At 34.7% G+C, this 16,129-nt stretch overlaps 1 protein-coding gene across 1 annotated transcript; it reads left to right on the forward strand.

The window, feature by feature from the left end:
• The first annotated feature begins 2,098 nt into the window (after positions 1–2,098).
• On the forward strand, positions 2,099–15,726 carry LOC132546624 (solute carrier family 28 member 3-like). The gene is made up of 11 exons (XM_060210345.1): positions 2,099–2,230; positions 10,359–10,720; positions 11,171–11,324; positions 11,591–11,782; positions 12,142–12,303; positions 12,858–12,983; positions 13,236–13,366; positions 13,654–13,834; positions 14,149–14,439; positions 15,100–15,280; positions 15,643–15,726. The coding sequence occupies exons 1-11, from the start codon at positions 2,099–2,101 to the stop codon at positions 15,666–15,668; spliced, it is 1,938 nt and encodes a 645-aa protein (XP_060066328.1). The 3' UTR covers positions 15,669–15,726.
• The last annotated feature ends 403 nt before the right edge of the window (positions 15,727–16,129 follow it).

The following is a 16,129-nucleotide window of genomic DNA, read 5'->3' on the forward strand; positions in this document are numbered from 1 at the left end:
GACCTTCTTTATGAAAACATATCTAAGACAGAATCCTATTTTCCCTTTTCACACTACAATACTGCTGTTTTAGCGGCTTTTCTTATAAACGGATATTACGTAATCACCATAGGGTAGTGCAAATCGAGCGGTCTGACTCATTCCCTAACAAACACTCAAAAACCGTTAATTTTTTTTTTTTATAAATCGAAATTTTTCATGTTTTTGTCCTTCAGTGTCAGTTGCAGATATACGATTCATTAACGCATGCGCAGAGTATAAACTGCACTTGTGTAAATATATCTCTGGCGATAACACAGTGACAGAGATTACAGTTTTATTTGAAAACCTAGAAAAAATATTAGCGTTCTGTTGTACTGTGACTTTTTAGTGGCTGTGAAGGCCTGCCCTAAAGTATTCATGTTCAGGTAGAAGCGACGCATATGTTTTTAACGATTTGTGATTTACTATACTGGAATATCCGGACCGATTTGGATCTAAACTTAACTCTAACAGGTAAGTACTAATATAAACTACACTCATTGCTTTAAAATGTTTTTAAAATAACTTTTACTAAAATACCATACACGTAATTGCTTTTTCTATGAGAAACAGCTAAACATAATCTACATTTAACGTCTTTTAAATATGAGGCTAGAGCCGTTGAAAACAACACAACCGTGGTCTTATTGTTGTCAACTCAAATAAAAGTATGTGTACATTGTAATCTGATGCCTATGTCGCCAGTATTTTTCATTAAATATACTCGGTTAAAACCCGGTGTTTGTATTTCTATATTTGCATTGAAAAGATGGGATGCATTTATTCGTTGAATGTCGATATTTACTTAGAATGGTTAATCGCTAGTTTTTCGTTGTCACACGAAATATATGAAAACATTGTTTATACCCGGTTGTAACTAAAAACAACACCAGAATATAATTAATTTTATATAAAAATACTTAACAATCGTGAGAGAAGCTATATGAGTGGTTAAACAGTATAGTGTATCATTAGGACTTTCTATTGAGTTATCATTATACGTAATGGTCGCTGTTGTGCTGTTTATTCTGTATAGTGAGTTTAAAAAAAAATCTTAATAAATGCCTTTATCTAAAACGCTCTCGTTAATATTTTTTTACCATTTAGACGATGATCTGTTACCGTAAGAACAACATATTCAAAAGGGAAGGGCATTCTTAAATTAATTCTCGAGCTTTGATTTCTGTGAACGATTTCTCATTTTTGATTTTGCACTACATCGTACTGCATTGTGTCACGCTGTTATTGTATCACAGTAAAAATCAAAGCAAGATTAGTTGTTGTCATGGATTTTGTGAAAATTCAAAAAATTGCTGTAGATTATGCTGGAGAGTAACCTATCCATATATATGTACACAAAAGCTTCGGTAATTGAAACAAAAAATAAATTAACATACTCTAATGATTGCTATGGAAGTGACGTATGCATAGTCACGAACGTACTCTCGAAGTAGGTAAAACAGTTGAACAAACATATTCGGGTCATAGGTCAGTCTTTTATTTTTTTAAACTTTTTTACAATTGTACTCGGAAATTATATATGGGGTTCATATATATATCACCAATTATATAAATATTGAAATCTCAAACGAGATAAATATACTTTAGTATTTAGAAAACATGTTTAAGAAAGAAGAGAACTTCGGAGATTTTAGAATTAATTATAACCTTAAAGGTTTTACTTTTTCACATGAGTGTATATGTAAACACGTGTGAGTGTGTGTGGAGGGGGAGGGTGTGTGTTGGGGGTATGTGTGAGGGGGGTGAGGAAGTGGGGGTGTGTGTGTGTGTGTGTGTGTGTGTTTGTGAGGGTGTGTATATGGGGGGGGGGGTAGTATGTGTTTGCGGGGGTGTAGGTGTGTGTGGGGTGGGGGGGGGGTGGGGGTGGGGTGTAGGTGATGGTTGGGGGGGGGGGGTGAGGATGTGGGAGGGAGGGGAAAGAGCTGTAGAATTTTAAATCGAATTAATAGATTGATGAATCGACTTTAATTTGATTACCAAAATACGACAGAAAGAGCAAAAGCAAACAAATATTTATAAGCGGTTATACACTATAAATGGATATGTTCACAGTATAATGGCTGTTCAGCTCACCGACATCAAAATCAAGAATGATGACGTCAGCAACCATGTGACCGAAATCGGCGGACATCATAGCAGATCGAATGTACCGTTGGATAATAAAGGATTTGAACCGGATGATGGGAAGGTTGGTATTCGGTGATGTATATAGAATAGAAAAATATCGAACGAAATCAAAGAAAATGGAAAAAAGGGAAGGACATTTCGCCAAAGAGCATAGAGAATAAATGGCGAGGAAATGCGAATTTCACATAGAGCATACGGAGTACTTCCACATTCTAGGATAACTACAACTGATAGAATATATTTTCATCAATTGGAATATATAGATAAATGAAGTATGTTCATGAATTTGATACAGATGTATGCATAGCCATCTAACAGACAAACTTGCGACTCTTGCTACGGAAACAAGTTATCTAGCCGAGTAAAAAAAAGATTGAATGGAAAATGAATAAAGGCAGAAACGACTATGGATGTTAAAAAACACCACCAGCTCGACATACACAAAAAAGGAAGATTGTTTAAGGATTAACGTTTACGCTAAATTTATCTCGTTCTCCATTCCATTTATGAACTCAAAAAACTAAACAAAATCAAATTTGAATACTTATTTTTACAATATTTTCTTTTTACTTTAAAAGTAATGAAAATTCAGATATATGAAATTAATCATAGATGTAGGCGTTTGCAGGTATCTGGACGTTATCTCCATCTTAAACGGAACAGCTATTGACAAAGCCGTTGAGAAACAGCTAAGTCCCGCCCTTTTTCTCGTAAACAATAACAGAAAATAGTTCCTGCATTTCAAACATATTTATTTCAGATAAACAACTCTGTTTTATATTTTTAAAAATTTACATAAATTCATATTATCTTTTTTAATAGATAATCAGTCAGTATTATATGACTCGGCAGTTTTAAGAAATTATCCGATTGCGGATGGAATACACTATACATGTGTGACGCGGTCAACGGCGTGAACTAGGCTAGTAAATCGACAGCGTGGACCTAACATAAACACTGTTAAAATTGAATGTGCAGTTTTGGAAAGTACTGATGGTAAGCACCCCAGTTTGGACTGATGACATGAACGATGTCGAGGTATCGTTTGTCGGCCTAGTTACAGTTGATGTGACGTTATGGTTGGGATTGGGATAGAAACGAGAAATCTGACCTACATTTCTCGGGACAACGTAGCGTGCCATGGTCAGCTGATGGTTGGTCAGCACCGTGCCAGTGACTTGACCAAGTGAGCAGACGACAACAAACGCGCAGTTTTCTTTCTTAATCTTTCGTTTAAAATTGCCTTTTTTCATTAAATGTGCATAAATTATCAAAATCAATGAACACAGCAACAACAATTAAATTAAAATGTTTAATACTGATGTCTCGTTACTTCGATAGTCTGGTCTACATGCCGGAACGTTTGTAAACATAGACACGTGGTTTTCAATGTTGACTGTTTACATATATTCATGCGCGGTGATGAGGCTCACGTTCCAGACCAAAGTTATTGGGTTATAAACTGTAGTGTCTCCTGGTTAGTTTATCGAGGGGCAAACAGTGGAAATTGTAAATATAATGCGATAATGAAATATTGACTGCATTGAATATTTATATATGCGCATCATTTGTTAAAATAGAAAAAAAAAGTTCCTACAACAACAAAAAGATACATATTTGAGCCAAGAATCCATGTATATATATATATATATGTTCAGCTCAAATTAAAAAAAAAACAAAGTTTATGACTATTTGCCTAAATGTTGGGTAGCTTTTTGTCACGAGAGGTACTTAAAGATATTTCCCTTCTACTTGATAAACCCCTCTGTACACACGAAACATTTTGCTTGTGGTGTTGTCGTTTAGGTTTCTTCCTATTTCAATCTGCTTAAAGACATTGCAAGTTCATACTAGACGACTATAAATTAAATGCTACTATGGAAACAAACACACACATTCGGATCACGTGAGCCTAATGTAAACATATGGTTATATATTTCTAGTGCAGTGGTAAATATGAAAATGTTAACACATAAAAAAACATGAAATTTATTTGCTGACAAATGGAAGATATATTTCTTTTGATTTGTCTTCTCTGGAAGACTTCAAGGTTACGAGGTTAAAAAGTTCTATAAAGATTTATAGTATAACCCTGTCACCGCCTTTTCAGTGGAATTATATTTCATCTGCCAGATTTATATTAAAACCATACAACGTGTACCACCTGCTTTGTGTGGAGGTTATATTTATTTCCCCGACTCGTACTATTACCGTGTTATCGGCCATTTTGTGTGGAGGTTACATTTATTTACCCGACTCGTATTATAACCGTGTTATCGGCTATTTTGTGTGGAGGTAGTATTTATCTACCCTATTCATATTATAACCGTGTTATCGGCTATTTTGTGTGGAGGTAGTATTTATTTACCCTATTCATATTATAACCGTGTTATCGGCTATTTTGTGTGGAGGTTACATTTATTTACCTGACTCGTATTATAACCGTGTTATCGGCTATTTTGTGTGGAGGTAGTATTTATTTACCATATTCATATTATAACCGTGTTATCGGCTATTTTGTGTGGAGGTTAAATTTATTTACCCTATTCATATTATAACCGTGTTATCGGCTATTTTGTGTGGAGGTTACATTTATTTACCCGACTCGTATTATAACCGTGTTATCGGCTATTTTGTGTGGAGGTAGTATTTATTTACCCTATTCATATTATAACCGTGTTATCGGCTATTTTGTGTGGAGGTTACATTTATTTACCCGACTCGTATTATAACCGTGTTATCGGCTATTTTGTGTGGAGGTAGTATTTATTTACCCTATTCATATTATAACCGTGTTATCGGCTATTTTGTGTGGAGGTTACATTTATTTACCCTATTCATATTATAACCGTGTTATCGGCTATTTTGTGTGGAGGTAGTATTTATTTACCCTATTCATATTATAACCGTGTTATCGGCTATTTTGTGTGGAGGTAGTATTTATTTACCCTATTCATATTATAACCGTGTTATCGGCTATTTTGTGTGGAGGTTACATTTATTTACCCGACTCGTATAACCGTGTTATCGGCTATTTTGTGTGGAGGTAGTATTTATCTACCATATTCATATTATAACCGTGTTATCGGCTATTTTGTGTGGAGGTTACATTTATTTACCAGACTCGTATTATAACCTCGTTATCTGCTATTTTGTGTGGAGGTAGTATTTATTTACCCTATTCATATTATCGTATTATAACCGTGTTATCGGCTATTTTGTGTGGAGGTAGTATTTATCTACCATATTCATATTATAACCGTGTTATCGGCTATTTTGTGTGGAGGTAGTATTTATTTACCCTATTCATATTATAACCGTGTTATCGGCTATTTTGTGTGGAGGTTAAATTTATTTACCTGACTCGTATTATAACCTTGTTATCGGCTATTTTGTGTGGAGGTAGTATTTATTTACCCTATTCATATTATAACCGTGTTATCGGCTATTTTGTGTGGAGGTAGTATTTATTTACCCTATTCATATTATAACCGTGTTATCGGCTATTTTGTGTTGAGGTAGTATTTATCTACCCTACTCATATTATAACCGTGTTATCGGCTATTTTGTGTGGAGGTAGTATTTATTTACCCTATTCATATTATAACCGTGTTATCGGCTATTTTGTGTGGAGGTAGTATTTATTTACCCTATTCATATTATAACCGTGTTATCGGCTATTTTGTGTGCTATTTTGTGCGGAGGTACATTTATTTACCCTATTCATATTATAACCGTGTTATCGGCTATTTTGTGTGGAGGTAGTATTTATTTACCCTATTCATATTATAACCGTGTTATCGGCTATTTTGTGTGGAGGTAGTATTTATTTACCCTATTCATATTATAACCGTGTTATCGGCTATTTTGTGTGGAGGTTAAATTTATTTACCCTATTCATATTATAACCGTGTTATCGGCTATTTTGTGTGGAGGTTACATTTATTTACCTGACTCGTATTATAACCTTGTTATCGGCTATTTTGTGTGGAGGTAGTATTTATTTACCCTATTCATATTATAACCGTGTTATCGGCTATTTTGTGTGTAGGTAGTATTTATTTACCCTATTCATATTATAACCGTGTTATCGGCTATTTTGTGTGGAAATTTAAACCCTATTATATTTATAACCGTGTTATCGGCTATTTTGTGTGGAGGTTAATTTATTTACCCATTCATAAGTATAGGCCTATTTTGTGGATTTCTATATAACTGTATTCATATTATAATTTATATATGTTGGTATTTATCATGTTTTGCTGAAATGGTTTGCACGGCAGAAAACACAAGTTCTACAAATATTTGTCTTGGTCGAAATTCCCACCCATTCATAAGTATAGGCCTGTTGTTGTGTCATTTCTATATAACTGTATTGGTAATTTATATATGTTGAGGAAACGACACTTCTACAAATATTTGTCTTGAGATAATAAATCCTTCAAATGGCAACCCTAGACGACATCCCATAATATACTGAGAATCTATATGTTTGTTTGTTTTGTTTGTTGCTGTTTTTGTTTTGTTTTTGTTTGTTTTTTTTGTTTTGTTTTTGTTTTTGTTTTTCATAATGCAAAAGAACGAGAGAATAACAGCCATGATTAAATAGCAATCAAAACTGAATTTATCAAATTAGTATGTGCAGAGAACAATTTAAAGGGTACCGATTGAAATGTATAAAGACAATGAGGACTTTCGATGTAAGTCTAAGTCAATCCATGTAATGTCGTGGTCCCAACATTTATAACAGTGTTAATAATGTAAATCCAGACGAAATATATAATTTTCTTATTGACATCTTGATATTGATAACAGAAATCCGTTCTCTCCACCATCCAGCCTCCCTCAAACCACATGCTGGATTATTTTCGTGTTTTGTGGATTTTGTACCGGGCTTTATGATTTGTCAATTTTATTAGATGATTTATGTTCCTTCTTTTCATTGGTGTAAGTCTGCAAAAGATATTTCTCTATATTTCATTGGCAAAAATGTAACAAATGGTATTTATTTTATTCGAGTTATTTTTCAAAAGTTACAAAAAGTACGAGCTACATTTTGTGTTTCTATAGCTTTTGGAAATTAACCGATAACGAGAATGAAAGAGATAGATAATACAACCGGGAATATGTGTGAATTGTTTCTACGATATGCACTTTAAAAAGTTATTCTGAAGTTGAATTGATGTGTTCTGTAACTACGTTAGTTTTGTTTACGTCATCAATTTGGGCGTAATGAGGCCTATAATTATTGATCTGTATGCAAAATTGACACATTCAGAAACACGTGGTTACAAATTAGAACTATAAATCCAGATCAAATCGAGTTGTTGCAAAAGCAATCGTGAATTTCTTATTGCGTATCTAATTTCCGTGAAAACGTGAAACATCTTGTCGGTCAAAGTTCACCCTGTCAGCCAATCAAAACATGTAAAAATACTACACCACGGGTGGTGAAACTTGCATGTTTATACAACAGCTGAAACGTTTTATTGATGTCTGGACAATTAATTAACACCTACCTAATGTTGTAAAAACACGTTCATGGTAACAAACACAATCTGACTCCCCCTTTACTGCCAAGTCTGAATTATTTAACACTCTGCAACTCTTATAATCCTGCACTCGCATTCTGTAATATTGTGTTTGTAAGGCTTTGTAGAAATCCTACATGCCTTTTTTGCCAAATCGATTATAGATATTGCTGGTTTTGGACTAACAACGTCAAAAGGCAATCGAGCGAAAGATTGTCGAAATTGTATGCTTAAAATTTGATCAATGCGTCCTAAGCTGTAACATGACATAATGCTTCTATACTCTTCATCTATGTCTGCTTCCGCGTACAAGTCTTACTTACATAGTTGTATGAGACGTACATGAAAGCCGTAATCTGACATGTACGTATGTCATCATATCCACAATCGCCTACATTTAAGATAAATATATTTACCTGTGTCAGTGACACAGATGTGGCTTACACATTGTCAGAAATTGATGACACAATACCACAACACAGATGAGGAATTCATATGAAATCATGTGTGGTAATGTAGTGGATTTGTCCCAGTTAATCTACAGGGCCAAAATCACCTGAGGAGATAAACAAATGGAGCCTAACTCAATAGACCGACCTTTATATACAGGTAAAAAACGGTCGTACGGTGGAGTTACAGGCTTCACGGATACCTGGAAGGAAACTGCTGCCGTCGACAATGATAGCATCTTAAAATATGAGGTCACTGGCTTTGAAGAGGTATTCATTTGTTCTTCTGTCTTTTCCTTTATACCTAGGTGATTTGAAACGCTTGTCAACCGATAAAAACGAGGAACACGCAAGTAAACATGATAAGATATACCGAAGTAGTTACTGTCTGTCCTGACATGGCCAAAAGCAACTATCGGGACAAAATGATGATACAGATTACAAGTAAACCATACCACACATATGTAAAAAAAACCGAGGTGCACTGAATGAAACTGATAACACGTGATTACAAGTCCGTTATCCTACTACCACTTATTACAAGTCAGGTCTGATAAAGTTATTCATTATAAACAATGTAATCGTGCATACTCTGATCTCTTCATCGATTGTACTTTAATATGTCAAACTCTCGTATGTTTTCAGCTTTGAATTTGACTTCATAAAATTTCGAATTAGTACAAAAATAGCAAAGCCTAATTAAACAATAGACCAGTGGTTCACTGGGACCTTTAATATACATAAATATAACATACATCCTTAATGCTTTTTTTACAAAAAGATGCATGAGTGAATGGCAAACTTTGTTACAAGTTTATATGAGTTACAGTAGAGCCAAAAATTAATTAAACAGCATTATACGACTGAAATTTAAAGAATGGCAGTTTTTATAGCCTGGCCTGTATAATAATACTTGTAGGTCTAACACTGGAACATGACGATGCATAACACCTTAAGTTTATCAGTGTACTATATAAATATATATATAAAATATACAAAGTATCGTCGTATACATACTAATATATCGAAGAAATACCGTTTGTTGAAGAACGATTACTAAGTTCAAGGATTTAAAAAGTATCTTTTGATCAATTTTATAAGATAACATTTACGTTGATTACCGTTAGGCAAAACTGCATGGCAATATTTACACTAACGTAAAACACAGAAAATCTCAGAAGGCTTTCGTTAAAACTCTAGTTAATTGTTGTAAATGCTATTATATTAAAACTGACAACAAATTGCATTGACTAAACAATTTTTTGTTATTTTCTGTATCATGATCATATTTATACATGATACGTCACTGTTTAATCAGTGTATTTGTATGTAAATATTCTGGGATGTAGGCTGTCTTTTTCTTTGTTTCAGTTAACTGAATACTCGTACAGCCTTACCTGTAGAAAAGTCCATTAAATAACTCTACCGAAATATCATTATTACATTTTAATGTACAGTATATTTCTTGTAATCGGAATTTACATGACATATTGTATCCATGTTATATATTAATCCTGGATTCATATTGCACTTTGACCTTGTAAATTTGATCAACTAAGCGTTGACAGGAATTCGCACCATAGATAGACTTTGCATCGGTTCGTTCAAATGCTGGGAAAGTATTTGTTTTTTTTTTTTTTTTTTTCTATTGGATCAGAAAATAACTTTTAAACAAAAATCTATTCACTATATTCGAAAATTCTATGAGGTGAAGGACGTTTTGCCGGAACCACATCTCCCGTCTTAATATGCGTAAAATCGATATGTTCGTGTTTTGTTAACGTGATTTACCGTAATCCTCTGTATGTCCTTACATCTAACCTTTGTCTGACCTTTGGTATCACCTGTGCATGTATATCTATTTACAATTACATTGCATTGCTACGTTGTACTCTTACCAAATGCAATGCCTTGTTATTAGCTCATGAACTGCAAACGGTATCGGGAGTTCTGAAAAAATACCTTCCATTATAGATTAATAAAAGTTGAAAATGCTACATATTAGTTTTGCCGTGTTTTTGTTTGCGTACATGTGCATTATGGATGGATACGGCAAACTTGACATGTCACATTACCCCGCTGATCTTCATATGACTTGTTAGCATTCATATATCTATGAATGCCAATAGAAAACAGTTCAATGTTTTAATACATTATGAGAGAAAAATAATAGAAACGTTACAAATTTTCTGTTTTGTTGATTTATTAGAATGATGACGTGTTACAAATGGACAAAGAGAAAGACTTCCACGATGACGTTAATGAGGAAGACACAGGATGTCCACGATACGTGGGGGCCCTTCAGAATAATCTACATGACTTCTACACAGATCATAAAAAGACCATACACTTTATATTCTATACTGTATTGGTAATGCTGTACTTGGCCTACTTTTCCTATGCAATGTACTTCCGGTTTGGTGACGAGGGATCTGTGCGCCTTCTCGTCATCACCATTCTAGTGGCAGTGGGGGTGCCTGTTAAAATAACGTTAGGAATCTATGGAAATCAAATTGCCGCAATTCTGCGACGATCATTGAATTCAACATTGAGAACCAAGATTTCAAGAAAGTGAGTGAAAGAAGTTGAATAAGGTTAAGAATTCCTCAAAAGACAGTGTCTAAACACACCGTATGCAATATACTCAATGCTTTAATGCATTGTTACATTGCAAATGTCGGTTGTTTTGTTTATATCTAAATAATATTGATATGATTCTAGATATACGTTTATGTTTTACGATACTTTAATCAAGTAAGACAATGGTATACAATATTCTAAGAATGTTATCCGTGCCTTGGTCGCCTTACGAATTATATGCAGAATATTGTTTCTTATAATCTACTTAGGTCAGTTTATCATTGCGATAATGAGTAGGAGTAATTTCACAGGAACAACAGGGTGAATAAAATAGCATACAAATGATTAAGGTTTTATTTGAACATGAAGCAAGATTCTTATAAAATGTTGATAACTGGTGTGTAAATACGAACTTAAGTCAATGTTTCCCTTGTATTTCAGTATCAATGTATTCCTATCAATTGGACTTTCCATTTTTGTCTTTGTGTACGTCATAGTGGAGATTGCACTGAAAACACCCCGAAATATGATCTCCGCGGGGGGTCTTGCAACCCTTATTCTCCTTTTTTATGTGTTTTCCGTCAACCCTGCTAAGGTACGTGCAGTTTTCTCAGCTTGTCGAGTAAATATGGAATTACGAATCTCATTTAATATTTCGTCTTGTGTTTAAACTTTGGCGAAGTAATGGCTCGTCTATTAATTTATGTAAAATGACACTCTACATTTTGATTAAAGTAAAGTGGCGTCTCGCGTTTTAATAAAGGTGAAGTGGCGAGCAATTTACCAAAGTATTTAATTGTTCAAATTATTTAAAAATAATTCATCTTGGTAAGTGAAGCCGAAACCCGTGTTATGTTTCAGGTAAAGTGGCGACCTGTGTTCTGGGGTCTCATGCTCCAGTTTCTGTTTGCACTCATCATTTTGAGGTGGCAGGGCGGATATGAAATGTTCGAATGGATCGGTAACCGTTTTCAGGAGTTCATCAAGTACACGGATAAAGGATCCGAATTTGTGTTCGGGGAAAATTACACTGATCATTTCTTCGCATTTTCGGTAAGATTACATTGAATTGGTAGCAAATTGTAAGAAGTGGTCTGAAAATAAAACTTTTTTTTTCATTACCATAAGAAATCACCCTTCATTCTCCTGCACCAAAATAGCTGTTTTGTTAGAGCATAGAAACAGATAGTTTGTTTAGCTTTATTTTGCTTTAAAATTAATTAGTCGAGCAGTAAAATCCTGTAGTATGATTGCATGATCAAGCACAAAATACAGTGAAACCTCGGGAAACATCTAATTTCAAAACTTGTTATTGCAAAGAGGTAAAGAAGATGTGACGATTATAAATGTATACATTACAGTTATAATTTCAAAAATAGTCTGTATTTATAGCATTAACTATTTATCCACAGGTTTTGCCTGTCATTGTTTTCTTTAGTACATCAGTCTATGTTCTGTACTATCTCGGCGTCATGCAATTCATCATTCGGAACATCGCACGTTTTTTGGCGTATGCTTTAGGTACTTCTCCCACTGAATCATTGAATGCGGCAGGAAACATTTTCCTTGGTCAGGTAAGAAGTACAGGTTACATTGATATTTTATGCTCTTAAACAATCATTTCTATTGGCCCCTATCACCAAAACTTCGACATCATTTTGTAACGTTGCGTTTGATTGGCTAATGCGATGGTATATCGAGGAATAGAGTTCAGCATCAAATACAAAAGTATTTCGATCTTTGCAACGTGATGGCGTACTCTTGTTATCAATATTTAGAATGCACTCCTTTTGTATGTTTGTGTTATTGCTCCATAACATAATAAATAATCAACATTGAAGCTTAATTAAATGAAAGTTGAAGATTGAACGACATACAAGTCAACGCCTTTTAATACAAAATTAGAGTTTGATACAGTAAAGCCAAACAATTAATTAAACCACGCCATACACCTGTTTCGTTCTTCTAGGACTCTTCACTTGCATTATTACTATGATAAAAGGTTTTATGGTAATATGTTCTTGGTAGGTCTGTAATCAAATATAGTAAACTGCCCGCAATATTATCTATGTATTTCCAATTGCTTGTTTGGTGTTTTGAATTAAATCTTGGTGATGATTTGCTGTAGAGTGAGGCGCCGTTACTGATTCGACCTTTTCTGTCCAAGTTGACGAAGTCTGAACTTCACGCTGTTTGTACGGGAGGGTTCGCTACAATAGCCGGAAGTGTCATGGCCGCTTATATTCTTTACGGTGTCAGTATGATTGTTTGATTCAATTACGCATTCTCAAAATTAGCTGTAATTATTCATTCTGAATGAATAACATGGTAGGTCCAGATCTCAAAGCATTGGTCAGGTCAATGAAATGTAGTGTTTCTAATCTGTATACACTGCCTATAAAGCGTGTTTAAACAAAAATATCCAAAACAATATTCCATTAACGTTTCATGTCAGTTTGACGTAAGTGTAAACTAGTAGACTCAGCCGGCACCATCGTTATTACAGATTCCGGCCAATCACTTGTTGTCTGCCTCCGTCATGTCTGCACCAGCGGCGCTTGCAATGTCCAAGCTCTTCTACCCCGAGACAGAGGAGTCCCAGATTAACTCCAATGATGTATACAAAATGTCTAAAGGGTCTGTGATGATTATACTTTAATGCATTTGATAAAAATAACGCAAATCAGGTGTATTTTATTGTCTGTAGTCATGTCATAATATAAACTTATAAGTAAGCACGTGCTTGTTGTTCGGATTATACCGCACGATTAGTTTGTAAGTTTTCCTTTAAGTTAAAATTCACACTTTTCGTCCTGGCTAATAATTCTTTATAAGAGCAAGAAAATGTGAAAAACATTTGTAAAGTACGGTAAGCAATATTCAGTATGAAGCACTAAATGAAACCTTGTTTTTTTTTTCTGCAGACCAGAGCGAAACATTATAGAGGCAGCTTCATCGGGTGCATCACAATCAATAAAACTGGTTGCAAACGTTGCGGTGAATCTGATTGCATTCGTTTCACTTTTAGAATTTGTCAATGCCACGCTTAAATGGTTTGGCAATAGAGTAGGGATGGAACCACCGGAGGACGAACTTACGTTTGAGGTAAGAGAAAATTAAATTATTAATAAAAAGATCCCAACATGAAATAAGATGATGTTCCAAAACGTTCAGGGAATATTGTTTTGAATGCCAGATTATTGAACTTTGAGAAAATGACGATTGCGTTTTCAAGCTACGTGAGACAATGCTACAATGTGTTTAAAAACCTTAAAGAGACTAACAGTTTTTATAAAAGAAATAGGGAGGTCAGATGTAAACTGACATCAAATTACCTATCTAAAAACATCGTCGAGGCGGTAATTTAAGGATTTGTACAAATATATATTTCTATTTGTTTTCTGTTCTTATATTTGTAGTTAATATGTTCTTACGTCTTCTGGCCACTGGCTTTTCTGATGGGTGTTAACTCTGGTGATTGCCCGAAAGTGGCCGAACTGATCGGTATTAAAACGTTTATAAACGAGTTTGTGGCTTACACCAGTCTCTCCAAATACATCAAGAACGCTCAGAATCTCAGTTGGTATGAGGGCTTGGCACACAGCAACACATCCAACATTTCCGGTGTGTTTAATTCCACATGGCGATACGTCAATGGAGACATTGTGTATGATGACCTGAACATAACATTGGTTGGAGGAATACTTGCTGTAAGTATCTGTCACAGAACTTGGTTATCAAAGTTTCATTCGAAACTTTCGAAGAAGACATGTCGTTTTTTTCTTTACTTTAATTAATTTTTGGTTTAAGTATCGGAGTATAAATCTAGAGATCGGTGTCTTTACTAACCCAGTGTTGTTGTGGTAACTTTGGATATTACACGAGTTTTCAGGGACTCAAAGATTGTACAAAAGACACACAAGTGAATAACGCCTTTTCATAATCTTGAGTTAGATGCAGAGGAGCCAAACAGTGAGTTAAACTGCATCACACAGCTGTTTTGTCCTTCTAGGACTCCTCAGTGATGCTAAGGGTCTAAATCGTGAAGCCTAGGAGGCGATTAAGGAAAGTCAGAGTGATCAGAAGAAAAGTTCAAATATAGACAGGGAGGTGCAGCAGCCCCATAATCAAAAAACATTTTGCAATTGAAATTAGAAATTGTCAAAATAATATTAGATAACAAAAGTAATCATAATCCAAACTTTAATAAATATAGGGCAAAAATGAGCGAGGGAAACATGTGGAAGGTATTAAAATAATATTAAGAAATTGATCTACATGATTATGCATATGATAGAGACGTGAGAATAGTTTATAGATTTATGACTATTTACGTCTTGTAACTTACTCTAAGGTGATTTATCAAACAGGAGAGATCCGTCGTTATTTCAACGTATGCCCTGTGTGGTTTCTCCAACATCTCTTCCATCGGCATCATGTTGGGTGCCCTTGGCGCCATGGCACCCTCTCGGAAAAGTGACCTGTCACAAGTTGTTTTCAGAGCAATGATTGCTGGAAACGTAGCTTGTTTCATGACTGCCTGCATCGCTGGTAAGTACATTTTTTTATCCGTTCTCTTATTTCAAAACACTGAACGAACACTATTGATCAATTGGTCTAATCAATATGTAACGAAAGGATTTGTTTGTCAGCTGTCAGATAGAACCTGTAAAATAGTTGTTTGAAGAAAGCATGAATCCTACTTTGGTCGAAAATTGTTCAGGTTTTTGTTTAATATCATCCGAAGTATGATATTGTTTCCTTCCGACGAATGATTCCAAACCATAAATCATGTATCATGAAGTATTAAACATTAAAAAAACGATATTACAAGTACACATCTGACCTACTGCTGGTTTTGTTGAAACTGACCTTTCCCTGTTTATGGCTTTATGATTTGGTTGGTGTTGTAGGTTTGTTGTATGAAGGAGAACTGTGATATCTTGGCCTAACCTGTTCATTTCGGTACCTCCTTGCCAATACGTGTAGTTTTAGGAAGCCAATAATATCCAGAACTGAAGTACTGTGTTTATGTGCTCGAGTGTGTACAGAAATTATGCTGCAGATTCAAGGTGTATTCCAAGGTGGTGTACATGTAAGTCTGTTATTTGACGACCCAAGACAATTACTGAGGCTTATTATGTGCCTTTTATACATTTGTAGCTCGCTCATCTGGTCAGAAGGAACAGTGAGTTTAGGTAAACCGCAGCCTCCGTCGTCAATTAACGTTCTTCCTACGAATTGCTACTAGTCATAAATTACTATGCGAATTTTAACTAAATTTTAGTAAAAAACATTCTTGAGGAAGTGGAACAAATTTGTATAAATGATTCATCTCGGACCCAAGGGGTCTGACTGTTGGGTCCCAAAATAAGAAGTTTCAAAGAAAAAAATTAATTT

This window comes from Ylistrum balloti, unplaced genomic scaffold (assembly GCF_031769215.1).
Source record: "Ylistrum balloti isolate Yb309-2 unplaced genomic scaffold, AGI_CSIRO_Ybal_v1 Utg369898, whole genome shotgun sequence".
Classification (NCBI taxonomy): Eukaryota; Metazoa; Mollusca; class Bivalvia; order Pectinida; family Pectinidae; genus Ylistrum; species Ylistrum balloti.

What these genes read in the sequence shown, in the direction of transcription:
- LOC132546624 (XM_060210345.1), top strand. Translation starts at nt 2,099, where the DNA reads ATGGCTGTTCAGCTCACCGACATCAAAATCAAGAATGATGACGTCAGC. An exon ending in TTGAACCGGATGATGGGAAG is followed by an intron (nt 2,231 to 10,358) that starts GTTGGTATTCGG and finishes TTGATTTATTAG; the next exon opens with AATGATGACGTGTTACAAAT. An exon ending in CCGCTTATATTCTTTACGGT is followed by an intron (nt 12,984 to 13,235) that starts GTCAGTATGATT and finishes TCGTTATTACAG; the next exon opens with ATTCCGGCCAATCACTTGTT.